This window comes from Octopus bimaculoides, chromosome 2 (assembly GCF_046866305.1).
Source record: "Octopus bimaculoides isolate indiv1 chromosome 2, ASM4686630v1, whole genome shotgun sequence".
In the NCBI taxonomy this organism is placed as follows: Eukaryota; Metazoa; Mollusca; class Cephalopoda; order Octopoda; family Octopodidae; genus Octopus; species Octopus bimaculoides.
The window spans coordinates 58,200,099-58,218,386 of NC_142929.1; the positions used below are offsets into that span (position 1 = coordinate 58,200,099).

Here is an 18,288-nt window from a genome sequence, read left to right on the forward strand (position 1 = left end):
CAGTCGGATTAAATGCCAAAGAGTTACAGGAGTAAGTAAAACAAAATGATTTTAACAGTAAGTCACATTTACTCAGTCATTGACTCAGGTTTTTGTGAACTTAGGTTTGCTCTGCAACGCAGGTGTTTTTTTACTTGTAACTTATATTAAAAGTATTACTTGACCTCCTCCAATACCAACCCATTTGAAATTGTTCTTGGTTCTATGACCAAAATCTTTCTGTTTTAAACTGATTTAAATTTTAAATCTTCCATTTAATTTTTGTGTTAATTTGTGTACCAAATATGAACTTAATTATGATTTCAAATTTTGGTACAAGCAAGTTCAATGGAGGGGATAAGTCAATTACATCAACCCCAGTACTCAACTGGTATTTACTTTACTGATCCTGTAAGGACGAAAGGGAAAGACGACCTCAGCGGAATTTGAACCCAGAATGTAAAGACAGACAAAATGCCTCTAAGCATTTTGCCCAGCACGCTAACGATTCTGCCAGCTCACCGCCTTACATGAACCTAATAACGACAAAGTTACTTTATGAACTTCAACATTTTAAAAAATTAATTGAAACAAAGGCAGTGTATTCCAATAGAAATTTGGTGACAAAACAGTTGAACAAATATTCCATAGTGAAACACTTCTGACATCTTACGTTGTGCTGAGCCAATACAAAACGACATAATTCACCAATATAAATTACACCAGTGACATTGTATTTCTTGATATCTTCCCAGAATGTAGATGCAGAGAATTTTCTTTTCACTACAGTAGTTGCACCTGTGAAGATACAAAAAGTAGTAGTAGTAGTAGTAGGAGGAGGAGGAGGAGGAGGAGTAGCAGCAGCAGCATGGTGGTGGTGGTGGTAGTAGTAGTAGTTGTAGTAGTAAGAAAAATTTAATAATAGTAATAGTAGTAATAATTCTGTCTACTATAGACAAAAGGGCCGAAATTTGAGGTAAGGAGAATAACCAGTTACATAGATTCCAGTGCTCAGCTAGTATTTATTTCATTGACCAAAGAAGATGAAAAGTAAAGTTGACTTGGCAGAATTTGAACTCAAGACACGAAGGTGGGCATGGCATGGTAATTGTTCTGCCAGCTTGCCACCTTAACAATAATTTTTTTTTCCATTATAGGAACAAAGCCTGAAATTTGGTGGGAGGGAACTAGTCAATTACATCAACCCCAGTGTTCGACTGGTACTTACTTCATTGACCCCCAAGAAGATCAAAGGCAGAGTAGACTTAGTTATGTTGTGCACTTTCCTCTTCAACCAAGCCCTCATTGACTTGTTGCAATCAGTCTCAGGCTTGATGGTTGTAGGCCTCTTGTGCTTTCTCATCTAGAGTTTCACAGGATCTAGGGACAAGCTGTCTTTGCCTAATTTGGATTTTGTCTCCCATTGTGACTGATCACCCAGCACCAATGCACTTGTGTACTTTGGATGCTGGTTGGGGGCTGGTTCTCCAGGGCATCGTTCCATTTAACCAAACTAAACATATATATGATTTAAACACGCGAGATCGTGCCTGTGCCGCTGGACTGGCTCCTGTGCAGGTGGCACGTAAAATACACCATTTTGAGCATGGCCATTGCCAGTACTACCTGACTGGCCTTCATGCCGGTGGCACGTAAAAGCACCCACTACACTCTCGGAGTGGTTGGCGTTAGGAAGGGCATCCAGCTGTAGAAACTCTGCCAAATCAGATTGGAGCCTCGTGTAGCCATCTGGTTCTCCAGTCCTCAGTCAAATCGTCCAACCCATGCTAGCATGGAAAGCGGACGCTAAACGGTGAACGACTTCATTGCATTTAAATTAACACACTCTCACACACACATATATCAGTTTTTAGTTTCTCATTAATTTTTTGAAACATTTTGTTATTTTTTGTGAAAAAGAAACAAAACATCAACAAAGTTCTGATACTCAAAAAGATATAATGCTGTGGCAGTGGGAATCGTCCACATTAAAAAAAGCAGGAAAAAGCTCTGTGATTGGTCATTTAAGAAACCAAATATGTGTGTGTGTGTGTGTATGTTCTTTTATTTGTTTCAGTCATTAGACTGTGGCCATACTGGAGCACTGCCTTTAGTCGAACAAGTCAACCTCAGGATTTATTTTATGTAAGCCTAGTACTTATTCTATCAGTCTCTTTTGCCGAACTACTAAGTTACAGGGATGTAAACATACCAACACTGGTCGTCAAGCGATGGTGAGGGGACAAATGCAGACTCACATATACATATAATGACAGGCGTCTTTCAGTTTCCATCTACGAAGTCTACTCACAAGGCTTTGGTCAGCCCGAGGCTATAGTAGAAGACACTTGGAACTGAACCCAGAACCATGTGGCTAGGAAGCAAGCTACCTTACCACACAGCCACTTCTGCACACACACACACACACACACACACACACACACATATATATATATATATATATATATATGCACACTCAAGGATATTTTGATTATTATTACAGATGCAGACATGACTGTGTGGTATAAAATTCTACTTCCTAACCACATGACTTCAGGTTCAGTCCCACTGTGTGGCACCTTGGGCAAGTGTCTTCTACTATAGCCCTGGGCTAACCAAAACCTTGTATGAGTGAATTTGGTTCACAGAGACTAAAAAGAAATCTGTAGTATGTGTGAATGTGTGTGTGTGTGTGTGCGTGCATGTGTGTGCGTGTGTGTGTGTGTGTGTGTGTGTGTTCATGCATGCATATGTAATTGTTTCCTTGCATTGACATCATGTGATGATTGTAAATGAGTTTCACCATCATGCAAGCGGTGTCCTTCATATCTAACCTTCCATGAAAAATGTCTCATCATGGGTGGGGAGGGGGAATACTACCTTTCTCGGAAACAGGTGAGTGTTCGTCACAGGAAGAGCATCTGGCCATAGAAAAATCCACCTCATCAAATTCCATCTGACCATGCAAGCATGGAAAAGTGGACATTATGATGATGATGATGATGATGATAATATGTCATATGGAAAGAAATCAGAGACTCTGGAGATGTGCATTATTAGCACTTGTAAGTATGAGTATAGGCTAATACAAAAATATTTGACATACAGATGAAAAATAGTGTTTGATTTACTTACCAACATGAATATTCAAAAACATTCCAAGAAAAAGCCCAGATGTGTGGTAGAAGGGCAGCGTGTTATAGATGATATCATGTTGAGTGATCTGTAGTAAGTCAGCTATTATACAAACCATGAGACATTTCACATGTGTAAGAACACATGGCTTGGGCAGTCCTTTAATTGAGACAATGAGCAAATATATAGGAAGAGATAAGGAACAAGCAATAATCTCTTTATCTATCTGTCTATCTATCTATCTATATTTATCTACCAATCTATCTATATCTATATTTATCTAAAATCTATGTGTATCTATCTATATCTATCAATATCTATATCTGCTTATCACTCTATCTATATCTATCAATATCTATATCTGCCTATCGATCTATCTATATTTATTTATCAATCTATATTTAACTATCAAACTATCTATCTATATCTATCTTTCTGTATCTAACTATCAAACTATCTATTTTTATCTATCTTTCTGTATCAAACTATCTATCTATCTATATCTATCTTCCTGTAACTAACTAACTAACTAACTACCGACCAACCAACCAGCCAACCGACCAACAAACCAACCAACCGACCAGCAAACCAACCAACCAACCAACCACCCACTGTATACTTTTATGTTACTCTATACTTTTGCAGAGTACAAATTTATTATTCTCATACAAGAATAGTGCATACACACCAGCCAGCCAGCCAGCCAGCCAGCCAGCCAGCCAGCCAGCCAGCCAGCCAGCCAGCTAGTCAACTGTCTGTCTGCCTTATAGGCACTGACATGGTTGCGTGGTAAGAAGTTTGCTTCTCAATCATTGGTTCTGGATTCAGTTTCAATACATTGCACCTTGGGCAAGTGTCTTGTACAGCCATGAACCAAGCAAAGCCTTGTAAATGAAACTGACAGAAGCCCGTCGTGTGTGTGTGTGTGTGTGTTTGTCTGAACACAGTTGAAGCTCTCTTAAAGATTACTGAAGTCAATCTGGTGACATAAAGGAAACTAGTGATAAACACCAAACCAAAACCTTAAGCAAAGCAATGTAACTGGAAACACTAATGAAGTACATAGACAAAGCCAGTATTGTGTGCTCTAGAACAACAAAACATTAGATCCTGTGATATATAAATGACTGTTCTATTATAAAATATACCCAATCTTTGGAGAGAAATCAAAGGTGGAGGGTATGAATGAAGTGAGGTAACACTGAATCAAGCATGTGTTGCTTACTTAAAATAGCCTGGAATTTACCTGTTCTAAACAGCATTTACAGACAATCAGGTGTTGTGATTTGCTGCTGGTTACAATGTTCTTTTTCATATAGTTATAGCTTTCAAATGATGCCACCCACCTGGCTATGTAAGCAGGCCTATGGCATGTTAGAGACTGAGAACACCACATTCTCACTGAAGAGAATGTTAGTCCATCGCAGAGTAACTCATTTACAGGGGAGCGGAATGGAGTAATGTGAAATGAAATGTCTTGCTCAAAAACAACTCACAGTCCTGGTCCAGGAATTGAAATCACAATCTTATAATCAAGAATGCAACACTCTAACCACAAGATCACATGTCTTCACCAGCATTTACAAATTTGGCGTTGTTGGCACTCCATCGCTTACGACGTCGAGGGTTCCAGTTGATCCGATCAACGGAACAGCCTGCTCGTGAAATTAACATGCAAGTGGCTGAGCACTCCACAGACACGTGTACCCTTAACGTAGTTCTCGGGGATATTCAGTGTGACACAGTGTGACAAGGCTGGCCCTTTGAATTACAGGCACAACAGAAACAGGAAGAAAGAGTGAGAGAAAGATGTGGTGAAAGAGTACAGCAGGGTTCGCCACCATCCCCTGCCGGAGCCTCGTGGAGCTTTAGGTGTTTTCGCTCAATAAACACACACAACACTCAGTCTGAGAATCATGACCACTGCCCTAACCACTGGGCCATTGCGCCTCCACAGCATTTACAAATATGGATGATGCAAACAGCAACATTTGATACTTTCAAACATACATACATACATCAAAAAACAAAAGCAATTATTATTTACCTGTTGTTCCAGAAGTGTAAATATACATGGCACATTTTAAAGAACCAATCGAATTAGCTATTTCGGGGTTAATTGGAGCGTCAGAAGATGTAGCCAAAATTTCATCAAAATCAATCCAAGAAATTTCAAGTGGAGGATAAAACATTTCATATGATTGAATTATATAAACTGGAATATTGTTCAATTCAGGATAGACATGTTGTAAGTTCCGTTGCATATTAGGATCTGAAAACAGATTATTTTCAATAGATAATTTTACACATAGAGTAGAGTATTGTAGTTCGCTTGAAGCATTGTAGCAATGAAGTAAAATAACGAATAATGAAGAAGGAGAGATGCGTGTGTGTGTGTGTGTATAAGAATTACAAAGACGTGTGTTTCTGGTGCATAGAGAAGATGCAGTCGCATTTGAAACCAGCTATTTTCAACTAAGCAGTAAATGGGGTTCAAAGTGAACTGAATTTATTTATGCGTGGCTAACATATTTTACTATTTTACTATAGTTTTAGCTATAAAAAGAAAATGAAAATGAAAAGTGTTCCAATGTGAAAAGTGAAGTTGAGCCCCTTTATACATTTTTGGCATAAAGACCTATCATCAAAAGTGAATGGCTTAGAAATGTGAGTTTATATCAACCCTGCTTCTTTGATTTACATAGCCACTTGAAGGCTGGCCTATCTTCTTCATAATCTTCAGACATGAAGACCAGCCATCACCACCAGTACCGTCTTCATTATCATCATTACCATCATCATCATGTATGTGTGTGTATGTTTGTGAATCCTTGTCTCGACACAGCATGATTGTTATAATGACTGTCATTCATTCGTAATATTGTTTGAAAATATGTCTGACCATGGGAAAATGGGAAATATTACCTTGCTTGAAAACAGGTAAGAATTAGCAAGAAGAGCATCAGGCCATAGAAAAATCTGTCTCAGTAAAACTCTATCTGACCCATGCCAGAATTGAAAAGTGGACACTAAAACAATAAGGATGATGATGATGATGATGACGACAATGGCAATGATGATGATGGTTTTCACCAATGCTCTAGGATTTCTCCAATCTACCAATCACACACACACACACACACACACACTCAATCAAGGAAACATTTTTCTTTTTGTCTTGTGAGTTACTTGGTGCAAGTGCAATGAAAAATGCACCCAGTACACTTTGTAGAGTGATTGACGCTAAGAAAGGCATCTCACCATAGAAACTATGCCAAAGCAGACACTTGAGTGTGGCTCACTCCTGTGGCACATCAAATCTTATCAAACAATCCATGCCATGCTAGCAAGGAAGGCAGATGTTAAATGATGATAATGATGATAATGATGATGATTATGACGACGATGACAATGATGATGTCTGAGGAAGGTTTATCTTAGTAGAGCATTCTACGTACTAAATACAAATACTATAAGATCAACCACATGTGATATAGAAAACTGGTCACCTGATAACAGTTTTACTAATTGCTTGGAGAATATCAATTAAAACAATTATTAATTTCAAATATAAACATTAACATGGTTATGTGGTTAAGAAATTTGCTTCCTAATCATGTAGTCTTAGGTTCAGTCCAACTGTGAGACACCTTGAGCAAGTGTCTTCTACGACAGCTCTAGTCTGACCAAAGCCTCACACACGGATTTGGTAGACGGATAAACTGAAAGAATCCCATCTTATATATGTATATAACAATTTGTCAAAAGAGACCTAGAGAGTAAATACCAGGCTTAATTTGATAAGATTTAATTCATTTTAACTTATTTTAATATAATTTCATTTTGCATCTAGTTGTTATACGAAACACTGAGATATACACTTTGACCTACTTTCAGTTCTAGGACTCGCAGTTTCATCCTTAACTCAAGAAGGACCAGAATGCGTGAATTGATGCAAAGATGTTTTTCAATTTGAAAGGGAAAAAAAGAAAAAGAAAATGAGAGGTAGAAAGCCTTTATTTATTAAATATATAAATTTATTGAATCTTGGAATGATTTGGGATCACATACTTCATGCAAAAGGAGCCACTTGACTCTTGCAAGAGTGTCAGACCCACGTTTCCTCTTGTACCATTTATTGTTTCACCAGGTGTAATACTTGGGTAATTGTGGGTAAATGAGTTTTCTTGCATCTTTATCTACTTGCCACAACTTAAAAAAGGCAGTAAAGGTTGTTTCTTTTTGAGAAAGTGCTTGTTGCAAGGCTGTTTGTTTTGTAGATAACCCTGTGGCCATTCTCTAGATGGACACTCAGATGAATGATGGCTGAGTGCCTCTGATGAATGGGAAAATTGAAGATGCACCTAAAACCCTCCTTGGTACTGATGTATTTTCCTCTGTCATATTGTGCATCTTCTTCATTTTTATTTATCTGCTGACTGCCATTCTGCATAAGAGCGTATGTTGCAGCATTGAAATCTTTGTTTATATATTTGCAAACATACTTAATAGAGTTAGCAGAGTTACAGACGTCAGCATTGACTCTGGCTACCTGTAATTCTCTTTGCTTCATAGTAGAATACTGATCATCTACATCTTGGGAAACTTTTTTGGAAATTAAAACGAGGATTAAATGAAAAAAAGAGTTTTGTGAATATCTTCACAAAAGTGATTGCAATAAATGGCAATTGTGGAATGCCACATGCATGCATGCATGCACACACACACACACACACACACACACACACACATATACAGTTTCAAACATCAGATGAAATGGATGAGTGAGAGAGAGTAAGTGAAGAGATGTGTTGTCATGTATACGTACATACATAAATACATATGCATACATCATTTTTTGTATGTATGTGTGCCTGTGTGTAAGAAAGAGTAAATGAGAGAGAATGACACTTAGACATCACTCTCTCTCTCCCTCACACACACACACACACACACACACACACACACACACACATGCATACATACATACATAGGCGCAGGAGTGGCTGTATGGTAAGTAGCTTGCTTACCAGCAGCATGGTCATGGGTTCAGTCCCACTGCGTGGCACCTTGGGCAAGTGTCTTCTACTATAGCATCGGGCTGATCAAAGCCTTGTGAATGGATTTGGTAGATGGAAACTGAAAGAAGACCGTTGTATATATATATATGTATGTGTGTGTATATGTTTGTGTCTGTGTTTGTCCCCCCAACATCGCTTGACAACCGATGCTGGTGTGTTTACGTCCCTGTAACTTGGCAGTTCGGCAAAAGAGCCCGATAGAATAAGTACTAGGCTTACAAAGAATAAGTCCTAGGGTCGATTTGCTCGGCTAAAGGCAATGCTCCAGCATGGCTGCAGTCAAATGACTGAAACAAGTAAAAAGATGTATGCATATGTATTTATATATATACATATATATGACAACACACCCCTTCACTCTCTCTCTCTCACACACATATACATAAACACACACACACACACATACATAAATGAATACAAACATACATATAAAAACACGTGTGTGCGTAAGTGACTGACTACAAAACATAGAGCTGAACACAGCACGCAAAAAGTAAATAAATAAAAACTTTTTACAGAAATTAACGAAGTGTGCAGGTTCAAGCGAAATTTATGAACTTAGTAAATATTTCTTTCAGTAATTTATCGTAGCTGTTTGCAAATAGCGAATTAAAACTTAAAATGAAAACATTAAAATAGTGAGTGAGAGATTTTACAAGTGAAAATGGAAAATTTTGCCATTGCTAAGCCAATACTGGAAGTTGACATTGAAAAACCTTTTTAAAGAACTGACTCAATATTTAAAGCAATATTATTTATTTTTGATAAAAAAAAATAATCTCAAAAGCCTATTATGTATCCAAGGTCAAATCATTTATGCATCCCATGTATGGAAGCAATTCGTGCAACTGTTTCTGGGTGAAAACCGAATGCACACACACACACACACACACACACACACACACAGGGAGGTTTATTTCATATAAGAACTACAGATATCATAAAACTATTGAAAGTCAATCACCATGATATCAAAATCCACAATAGATTTTGAAATGTGTGCAATTAAGATTTCAAAATGCATCAGTTGATGCACTCGATCCTTCTAGTGTTAAAGCTAAGGGTGAAATGAGGTCAAATACAAAATAAATTTTTACAGCCATATCAAGTGTCTACATTTCCTTTTCATTTTCTTTTTATAGCTAAAACTATAATAAAATAGCAAAATATGGTCAGCCCAAGCCACTTGCCCAAGGTACCATGCAGTGGAGTTGAACCTGGAACCATGTGATTGGAAAGCAAGCTTCTTACCACACAACCATACCTTTGCCTCTGTGCGTGTGTGTGTGTGTGTGTAGACATATATATATGCGTGTGTGTGTGTGTGTGTGTGTGTACAAAGATAGATATATATGTATAAGTATAGGTCCCTGTGTGTGTCTTTTTCTGATTGTATTGTGTTTAACCCTACAACTGCTTGACATCTGGTACTGGTTTGGACATGTCCCTGGCTTAAAATAAAAAATTATAACTGGAGTCAATTTGTCCAGCTGAGCCCCTCAAAGTTGTAGCCCTGCATGGCTGCAGTCCAGTAACTGAAACAAGTAAAAACAAAACAAAAAAATAAAAAAGGGGATAAAATAAAAGAAGGCTTACCACTATCAGCAATGATGCAAACAGGTTCACAGACTTTGATGCAATGAACCAAACCCTTGCCCTGAACATTAAAGTTCAATAATGAAGGTATCAAGCCAACTCTTATAAGACCTGCAAAATAAAATGAATACTTTTAGAATCACTGTTAAAACATACAATGTATGGTGGCTTTCCTGGTTATAGAACAGACGCACCATCTCTTTCAAACAGCTGCATCTATAGGTAAATGAGTTCTGGGGAAGAAAGATTGGATGGAATGTTAGTAGAATGAATGTGTTAGTGAGACATAGTAGATATGTGTGTGTGTTGATAGAACTATTTCTGTCCTTGATTTTAACAATTCCAGAGTGTTCCAGGGTTAAGGATTGTCTCCCATTCTCTTCCTTCTATACATCAATCACTTAGTTGCTACCACATCTAGAAACACCCATTCTTATGAAGATCATGCTACTCCCCATTCATTCCTTACATCCTCCAACCATACATTACCCACTTGTAACTTAGACATAATACACCAAACACATACAGACTGCATGAACAATGACTACAAAAACATCTTGCAATGGGCATATGCCAATCTTGTCTTCTTCAACAGCGAGGAAACAGAAATACTCTTCATATCAAGAATACATCACTGCCCCATTGCACCCCTTTCAATACTCAATTAGAGCCCTTAAAATTATTCCAAATAGTGGGCTTCATTATTACCAAGGTTCTCTCCTGGCAAACACAAATCCATGTATGTATGTATTTTTGTATGTATGCATGTGCATGCATGTATGTATTTTTGTTTTAACTATGTAATTCTTGAAAATGTATGTCATTCATTTCCACTTATCTCTATCTTCTCTCATAGCTTTCCATATATCTTCGTAATCTCCCTCCACCACCAATCTAACTTCTTTCTTTGAATTCCCCCTTAGCCACCCTATAAGTATCTATGAATTAAACCCTTTCCTTCCTTCTAATAATTGCCCTCCCACTTTCTCACTGTCTCAACTTCCCATAGTTCTATAGCCATTATCCCTAAATTTTGACATCTATTCACAAACCCAACAACTGACTAACCTTCAATGACTACCCATCCCACCCCACTCGTTCATTTCCCAACTCTCCACATCTACTACTACTACTACCTCTCTCAATACCCTGATTGTTAACCCACCTCCATCTTCCTGAACTGAATCTCTTATCTCTTTTCATCCTTCCCTGTCTCAACATTTCCCACACCCCCACAGAGCCTCCTACTTCTTCCCTTCAATACTGCTTGCTCTCCACATTTAAACATTCCACCTTTAAACTTTTCTGCATCATGATCTGAAATGTAAGATTCTTTCTACCCTGATGATGGAGGTTCAATATATCAATGTTTATCTGTTTCCATTACTGGCTGCATTTTTTGGTGAACTACATCTACCAACATTATGATGGATCTACCCCAGAAACAGCCATTGGACTAATTTCTTCCTCTTTCATTTTCTCTGTCTTTTGTACTCTATTTGTTTGATCTATTAATATATAAATGTTCATATATCTATACTTAAATATTCATTGTGTGAAAATTTTCGGTCTTTGCTTTCTTTCTGTTTGCATGTAGTATACATACATACTACAAACATACATGTATATATCTTAATATATAAAGTTGGGCATAAGAGGCATCCGATGTGGTGTGCAAGAGAGAAAACGGTGCATTAGGATAAGGACAGTTGTGTAAAGAAGTGTTGATCTCTAACTGTGGAAGAGGTAGACACAGGAAGACATGGGACAAGATGATCTTTGAATGTTGGGCCTCACTGAGGCAATGACTTCCCTGTGCGTGGTGCGTGTGTGTGTGTAGGTATATATGAAAATATGTACATTATTAATATTGCATACTTAATGTATATATGTTGTTAAATGCTTAAAAGCTGCAGTATATCATCTAAAAGAGATGCCCTGTAAAGATGTAGTGCTAAAAAAAAACAATACACTTCAAAGTTAAGTGAAATGGAATCACTTTAGAAATGAATAAGAACAACAGATATCAATATTTCACAGTTATTTCTGCTCATCAGTTTCACATACTCCTCCACTTATGAAATGAATCCACAACAGCCAGTCAAAAGTATGGATACAAATAGCATAAAATCTATTTGCTTATGTGCAAAACATTGCAATAATGTAAGCACTAGGTGGTTACCCATTGCTATGCTGCCAGTAAAGTATTTGTTAGATAAAAATATTTTATTGTCATGCACATACTAAGGTAAATTGTTCAAAGTGAAAGTGATTTTTTTTTAAAGTTTATGTCACATTGTCTATATGTTGAAAGACACGGAAACACACAAACACAACCCTAAAAAATAACTATATGGCCAAAACCACTATGAGTTGTGGCGATATGATAAGGCATCGAAAATGTTACATTAGAAACTGCACAAAAAGCACAAACTGCAGAGAGTGGTGGAGTCAGAGACTAGTAAAATCCTCATGGATTTCCTATTCTAAAAAGATCAAGTGCTAGAGCATAACAGACCAGATCTAGTGGTGGTTGACAAGATGCACCACATGCTATAGAGTTGATGTTGCGTGCTATATAGTTGATGTTGCATGCCCCTTTGAACCACAGATAGTCAAGAAGGAAGGTGAAAAAATAGATAAATACAACCCTCTTAAGTACAAAATAGCCCGGCTATGGAAAATGAAGAAGTTGAAGATCATTCCAATTATTGTTGGGTCCCCGGAAACATTAGATGGTATGATGAGGAATATAAAGGAAATCAGAATAGAACGTCCAGTAGAACTGTGCCTCTTTGGCACAGCCAAAAAAATCAAGTAAGTATTAGCAAGGGCCCGGGAACAGGGGGTGCAGCGGGTGCACCTGCACCCCCTAGAATTTTCAGGGGGTGCAAGATCAAAATTTGCACCCCCTACATAATCTTACCAGTTTCAGAAAAAAAGTGTCTAAAATCTATCGGTATAAAATGTTTATTTCGATCTCGTTTCAAAACAAAGAAAAAATAAATAAATAAATAAATAAAAGTGATGAAGCTGGCATAAAATTCCCTAGGGAGTTTAGGACCACTAATTTCTGAAGGAAAGTCGCATCAAAATACAAAAAAATAAGTGACAATAACAACAGTAGCAGCAACAATAACAACAACAAAACCAGCATGTATAGTTAATTTTGAATATATAGCATTACTTGAATTATTGAAGACAGCTCCCACCCAGTTTCTGTCTGTCAATACTTCTCTCCATCTTTCAGAACCACTCCCAAATTCTTTGTAATTGGTGTTGCTAAAGACTTAAAACATGGTTGAATGGATTCGACCGTTTGACCCCAGTCTAAAAATAAAACCCCTTCAAGGAATGGAATTTCAACCATTGTTTCGTGGTCTGCTACCACAACAGCTCCTTTACAGGATCCAGTTAGCTCAAGACATCATCAGGAGGAACCACGTCCGGTTTCGGCCCCTACTCCTTTACCGTTTTGACGTGGCGGGGCCACCCCCTTTCGGAGGTGTCTTCAGCTCTGGTGTTGGGTGCATGTCTTCTTTCACTGTTTGTGACTATTCTAATTCAACTGTGGGATGTCCCTCGCTATGGTTATTTTCCAGGAGGTTCTGGCCACACGTCTTACGGTTCATCAACCCGCGTTGTTGAATTACTTTTTTCCGACATACCTTCCCTTGGTGGATTAGGATCCAGTTAGCTCAAGACATCATCAGGAGGAACCACGTCCGGTTTCGGCCCCTACTCCTCTACCGTTTTGACGTGGCGCCCCCCCCCCCTTTCGGGGGTGTCTTCAGCTCTGGTGTTGGGTGCATGTCTTCTTTCTTCTATTCCCTGGCCTCTTCGATGCAGCATCAACGAGTGTCAGCGTCCGACTGATCGTCATGTCAATTTTGTTCGTCGTCGCCTTTGAATTTGGTGGTCATTCTTGATACCTCGTTGTCGAATTTTTTATAACTTGCTGCGTCTTGCTGCTTGACCACTGCCTGGGTAAGTGCTTTTTTTTTTCAACTCCAACTTTAGTCTTGATTCACCTTTTCATTAAATCTTTACTTTCCTTAGGAAATAGTTTCCTTTTAGCGTTACTACTAACAAATCGTATCTTAAAGACGTAGTTTAGGCAGAATGCCTTATATATTGACGACTTTCATTTTTTATCTTGCCTTAATTCTGTCATATTATTAATCAAAAGTCTTCCTGCGTATATATAAAATAGTATCTGCGTTATATGTGTTTCCGATACTGTCCTGCTTTTTCGTTTTATATAGAAAACGTTGATTTAATTAGTTTGATAAGTGCCTCTGCACGAAACTCTCGAACGTTCAGTCACTATGTAACTTTCTCCGATCAATAAATCTATACTTATTGAGACTGACTCAACATAAGTTCTATTTTTCATGTTTGAACCACTACGCCTCTGATGAGAACCCAATAATGTTTGAAAATCGATTAAGGTTGTTCATCTTTTTTTCAATCTACGGAGAAATGGCTAAATTTGCCCTCTTTATAAATACACGTTATCATCATCATCATCATCATCGTTTAACGTCCGCTTTCCATGCTAGCATGGGTTGGACGATTTGACTGAGGACTGGTGAAACCGGATGGCAACACCAGGCTCCAGTCTGATTTGGCAGAGTTTCTACAGCTGGATGCCCTTCCTAACGCCAACCACTCAGAGAGTGTAGTGGGTGCTTTTACGTGTCACCCGCACGAAAACGGCCACGCTCGAAATGGTGTCTTTTATGTGCCACCCGCACAAGCCAGTCCAGGGGCACTGGCAACGATCTCGCTCGAAAATCCTACAGGAGCCAGTCAGGCGGTACTGGCAACGGCCACGCTCAAAATGGTGCATCTCATGTGCCACCCGCACAAGAACCAGTCCAGGGGCACTGGCAACGATCTTACTTGGCTTGCCGGGTCTTCTCACGCACAGCCCATTTCCAAAGGTCTCGGTCCGTAGTCATCGCCTCGGTGAGGCCCAATGTACGAAGGTCTTGCCTCACCACCTCAGCCCAGGTCTTCCTGGGCCTACCTCTTCCACGGGTTCCCTCAACTGTTAGGGTGTGGCACTTTTTCACGCAGCTATCCTCCTCCATTCTCACCACATGTCCATACCAGCGCAATCGTCTCTCTTGCACGCCACAACTGATGCTTCTAATGTTCAGCTTTTCTCTCAAGATACTTACACTCTGACGGGTATTCACATTGACATTACACATCCAACGGAGCATACTGGCTTCATTCCTTGCGAGCTTACGTATGTCCTCAGCAGTTACAGCCCATGTTTCACTGCCATGTAGCATGGTTGTTCGTACGCATGCGTCATACAGTCTGCCTTTTACTCTGAGTGAGAGTCCCTTTGTCGCCAGCAGGGGTAAGAGCTCTCTAAACTTTGCCCAGGCTATTCTTATTCTAGCAGCTACACTTTCAGCGCACCCACCCCCACTACTAACTTGGTCGCCCAGATAGCGGAAGCTATCGACTACCTCTAGTTTTTCACCCTGGAATGAGATAGAAGTTGTTTCCTGTTTGTTTGCAGTCTTTATTGCACCTGAACATCTGCCACAAACAAAAACTAACTTGCTAGTTAACCTGCCTTTGATGTTGCTGCACCTCTTATGTGTCCATAGCTTGCACCGGGTACATCTTATAGAGTTACTACCTACTCCTTTTCTACATACTGAGCAGGGCCATCTACCTGAAGGGGTTTGTGTTTTATCTACCTTCCTACTTATTAGGATTTTGGTTTTAGCTAGGTTGACTCTAAGGCCCTTCAATTCTAGACCTTGCTTCCACACCTGAAACTTCTCCTCTAGTTCTGATAGTGACTCCGCAATTAGGGCAAGGTCATCAGCATAGAGGAGCTCCCAGGGGCAACCTGTCTTGAACTCCTCTGTGATTGCCTGGAGGACTATGGTAAATAATAGGGGGCTGAGGACGGAACCTTGGTGGACCCCTACCTCTACCCGGAATTCATTGCTGTACTCATTTCCAACCCTCACCTTACTGGCCGCATCTCTGTACATGGCTCGCACAGCTCTCACTAGCCATTCTTCTATCCCAAGTTTCCTCATTGACCACCAGATAAGGGATCGGGGGACCCTGTCAAAGGCTTTCTCCATGTCAACGAAAGCCAGGTACAGAGGTTTATCCTTGGCTAGGTATTTCTCTTGCAACTGTCTCACTAGAAATAAGGCATCAGTAGTGCTTTTACCTGGCACGAACCCAAACTGCATCTCATCTAAATTGATTCGCTCCCTAATTAGTTGGGCTATGACCCTCTCTGTAACTTTCATAACCTGATCTAACAGCTTGATGCCTCTGTAATTATTTGTATCTAAAGCGTCCCCTTTACCTTTGTAGCAGTTGACTATGATGCTGCTACACCAGTCATAGGGTATGACTCCTTCGTGTATCACCTGGTTCGTAATACGGGTGACTAGGCTATAGCCAACACTGCCAGATATTTTGAGCATCTCTGCAGTGATTCCTGATGGGCCGGGGGCTTTCCCGGTCTTCATACTCTTAATTGCTTTATCTACCCTGGTACTATCAACTCGGATAGCTGGTCCCTCTATTGGGTCGACATAAGGCAGGCTCTCTTTCTCCCATTCATTCTCTTTATTAAGCAATCTATCGTAGTGGCATCTCCAGACCTCTTTCTTTGCATCCTCATTTAATGCAAGCGTACCATCATCCATGCGAACACATTTGTCTCCTACAACATCACTATTCTCTCTCCTACACTGTCTTGCAACCCGAAATACCTCGAGTCTTTGGTCCTCACGGCGCAGAACATTGGCAAATCTTTCCTTATCTGCTTCCCCTCTGGCTAAATAAACCTGTCGCCTAGCCTCCCTTCTGGCACATTGGTACAATTCCCTGCTACCACCGTTCTTCCAGTCCTTCCAAGCTTGTTTCTTTTGTCTAATAGCCCTGTCTACCTCCTTGTTCCACCACCACGTTACTCTGGGTTGGGAGGGGACCTTACACCACCCACAAATCTGGTCGGTGGCTTTCAACAGGTTGTCCCGCAGAAATCTCCAATTGTCTTCCACGTTGTATGATGCTATATCCCCTTCTATTTCGTTAAATGCTTCAAGTAACTTGTCTCTAAGTCTCTGTCCGTTTGCAGGGTCTTTAAGCTTCCACACCCTTCTTCTCCAAGCCTGTCTAATTCTGGGCACCCATTTTGCCTTGATCCCAAAGTCGCTAACTACTAATCTATGTTGTGGGGTACATTCTTCGCCAGGGTAGTTTTGGCATTTATAAGCCGCCCTCTTTCCCTATTTCTGGCGAGGATGTAGTCGATTTGGCTAGAGTGTCTGCCGGAGCGGTAGGTGACTAGGTGACTGGCAGGTTTCCTGAAGTTGGTATTGCAGACCATAAGATTGGTTGCATCACAGAACTCCAGCAGTCTGGTTCCCTCCTCGTTGCGGGAACCGAAGCCATAGCCTCCATGTATGCCATGGAAGCCCCCAGCACGACGTCCGACATGACCGTTGAAGTCTCCAGCCACAAAGAGAAGGTCCCTGTCACTCGTCGACGAGGTAGTTTGCAAGAGGGTGTCATAGAATTGGTCTTTCAGACCATCTGGTAGCCCAGGTTGAGGTGCATAGGCTGAGATGACAGTAGCTAATCTATGATGAAGCACTAATCTGATCTTAAGTACTCTGTCACTTACTCTAACGACCTCGATTACCTTATCCACCCATTTCTCCGCTAGAAGTATTCCTACGCCCCCGACCCCGTCAGTGTTCCCTGCCCAGAAAATCTTGTACCTGTGTTCTTTGCCTGTGAGGAACCTTGCAGAACCTCCTCTCCATCTTACTTCCTGGATGCAGCACATATCTACGCATCTCCGTTCAAGCATCTCAACAATTTCACCAGATCTACCTTTCAGCGTGCCGACGTTGAGAGTGCCAATCCTAACAGTATGGGTGTTGGGGGTGTGGGCCTGTAGCCTGGGAAGAGGAAAAGCAGTGTCGTGTACCTGAAAAGAAAACTTGCAATTGGAAGAATTCATAAGCAAAACATTACCTACAACCTGCAAACATTTCTCAACCTTAATGCGCTACCCAAAGGTAGGGGAGAGGATGGCCAAGGCCACTAGATGGGTTCCGGGAGACAGCCGAGGTTGACAGGATGACAAAGGGATGAACTTCCGGTGGAGGGGGCGGGATGACAGAGGAATGAACTTCCGGTGGAGGGGGTGGGATGACAGAGGAATGAACTTCCGGTGGAGGGGGTGGGATGACAGAGGAATGAACTTCCGGTGGAGGGGTGGGATGACAGAGGAATGAACTTCCGGTGGAGGGGGTGGGATGACAGAGGAATGAACTTCCGGTGGAGGGGTGGGATGACAGAGGAATGAACTTCCGGTGGAGGGGGTGGGATGACAGAGGAATGAACTTCCGGTGGAGGGGGCGGGATGACAGAGAAATGAACTTCCGGTGGAGGGGGTGGGATGGCAGAGGAATGAACTTCCGGTGGAGGG

General features: G+C 40.4%; 1 protein-coding gene and 1 long non-coding RNA gene across 4 annotated transcripts in view; one reads left to right on the plus strand and one right to left on the minus strand.

Annotated features, from left to right (window-relative positions):
• LOC106871074 (long-chain fatty acid transport protein 6) overlaps nucleotides 1-18,288 on the minus strand; it is a 68,576-nt gene that overhangs the window by 20,876 nt on the left and 29,412 nt on the right. For all 3 annotated transcript variants that reach the window (XM_014917347.3, XM_089346056.1, XM_052977272.2), the window contains exons 4-7: nucleotides 9,792-9,902; nucleotides 5,162-5,386; nucleotides 3,115-3,273; nucleotides 653-777 (exon numbers count right to left, since the gene is read on the minus strand). In XM_014917347.3, the coding sequence (XP_014772833.1) occupies nucleotides 653-777; nucleotides 3,115-3,273; nucleotides 5,162-5,386; nucleotides 9,792-9,902 (620 nt within the window). The remainder of the gene's footprint in view (nucleotides 1-652; nucleotides 778-3,114; nucleotides 3,274-5,161; nucleotides 5,387-9,791; nucleotides 9,903-18,288) is intronic.
• Nucleotides 1-18,288, plus strand: part of LOC149137075 (uncharacterized) — a 71,380-nt gene that overhangs the window by 6,255 nt on the left and 46,837 nt on the right. The window contains exon 2 of the long non-coding RNA XR_016239181.1: nucleotides 7,012-7,119. This is a non-coding gene — a long non-coding RNA (uncharacterized LOC149137075). The remainder of the gene's footprint in view (nucleotides 1-7,011; nucleotides 7,120-18,288) is intronic.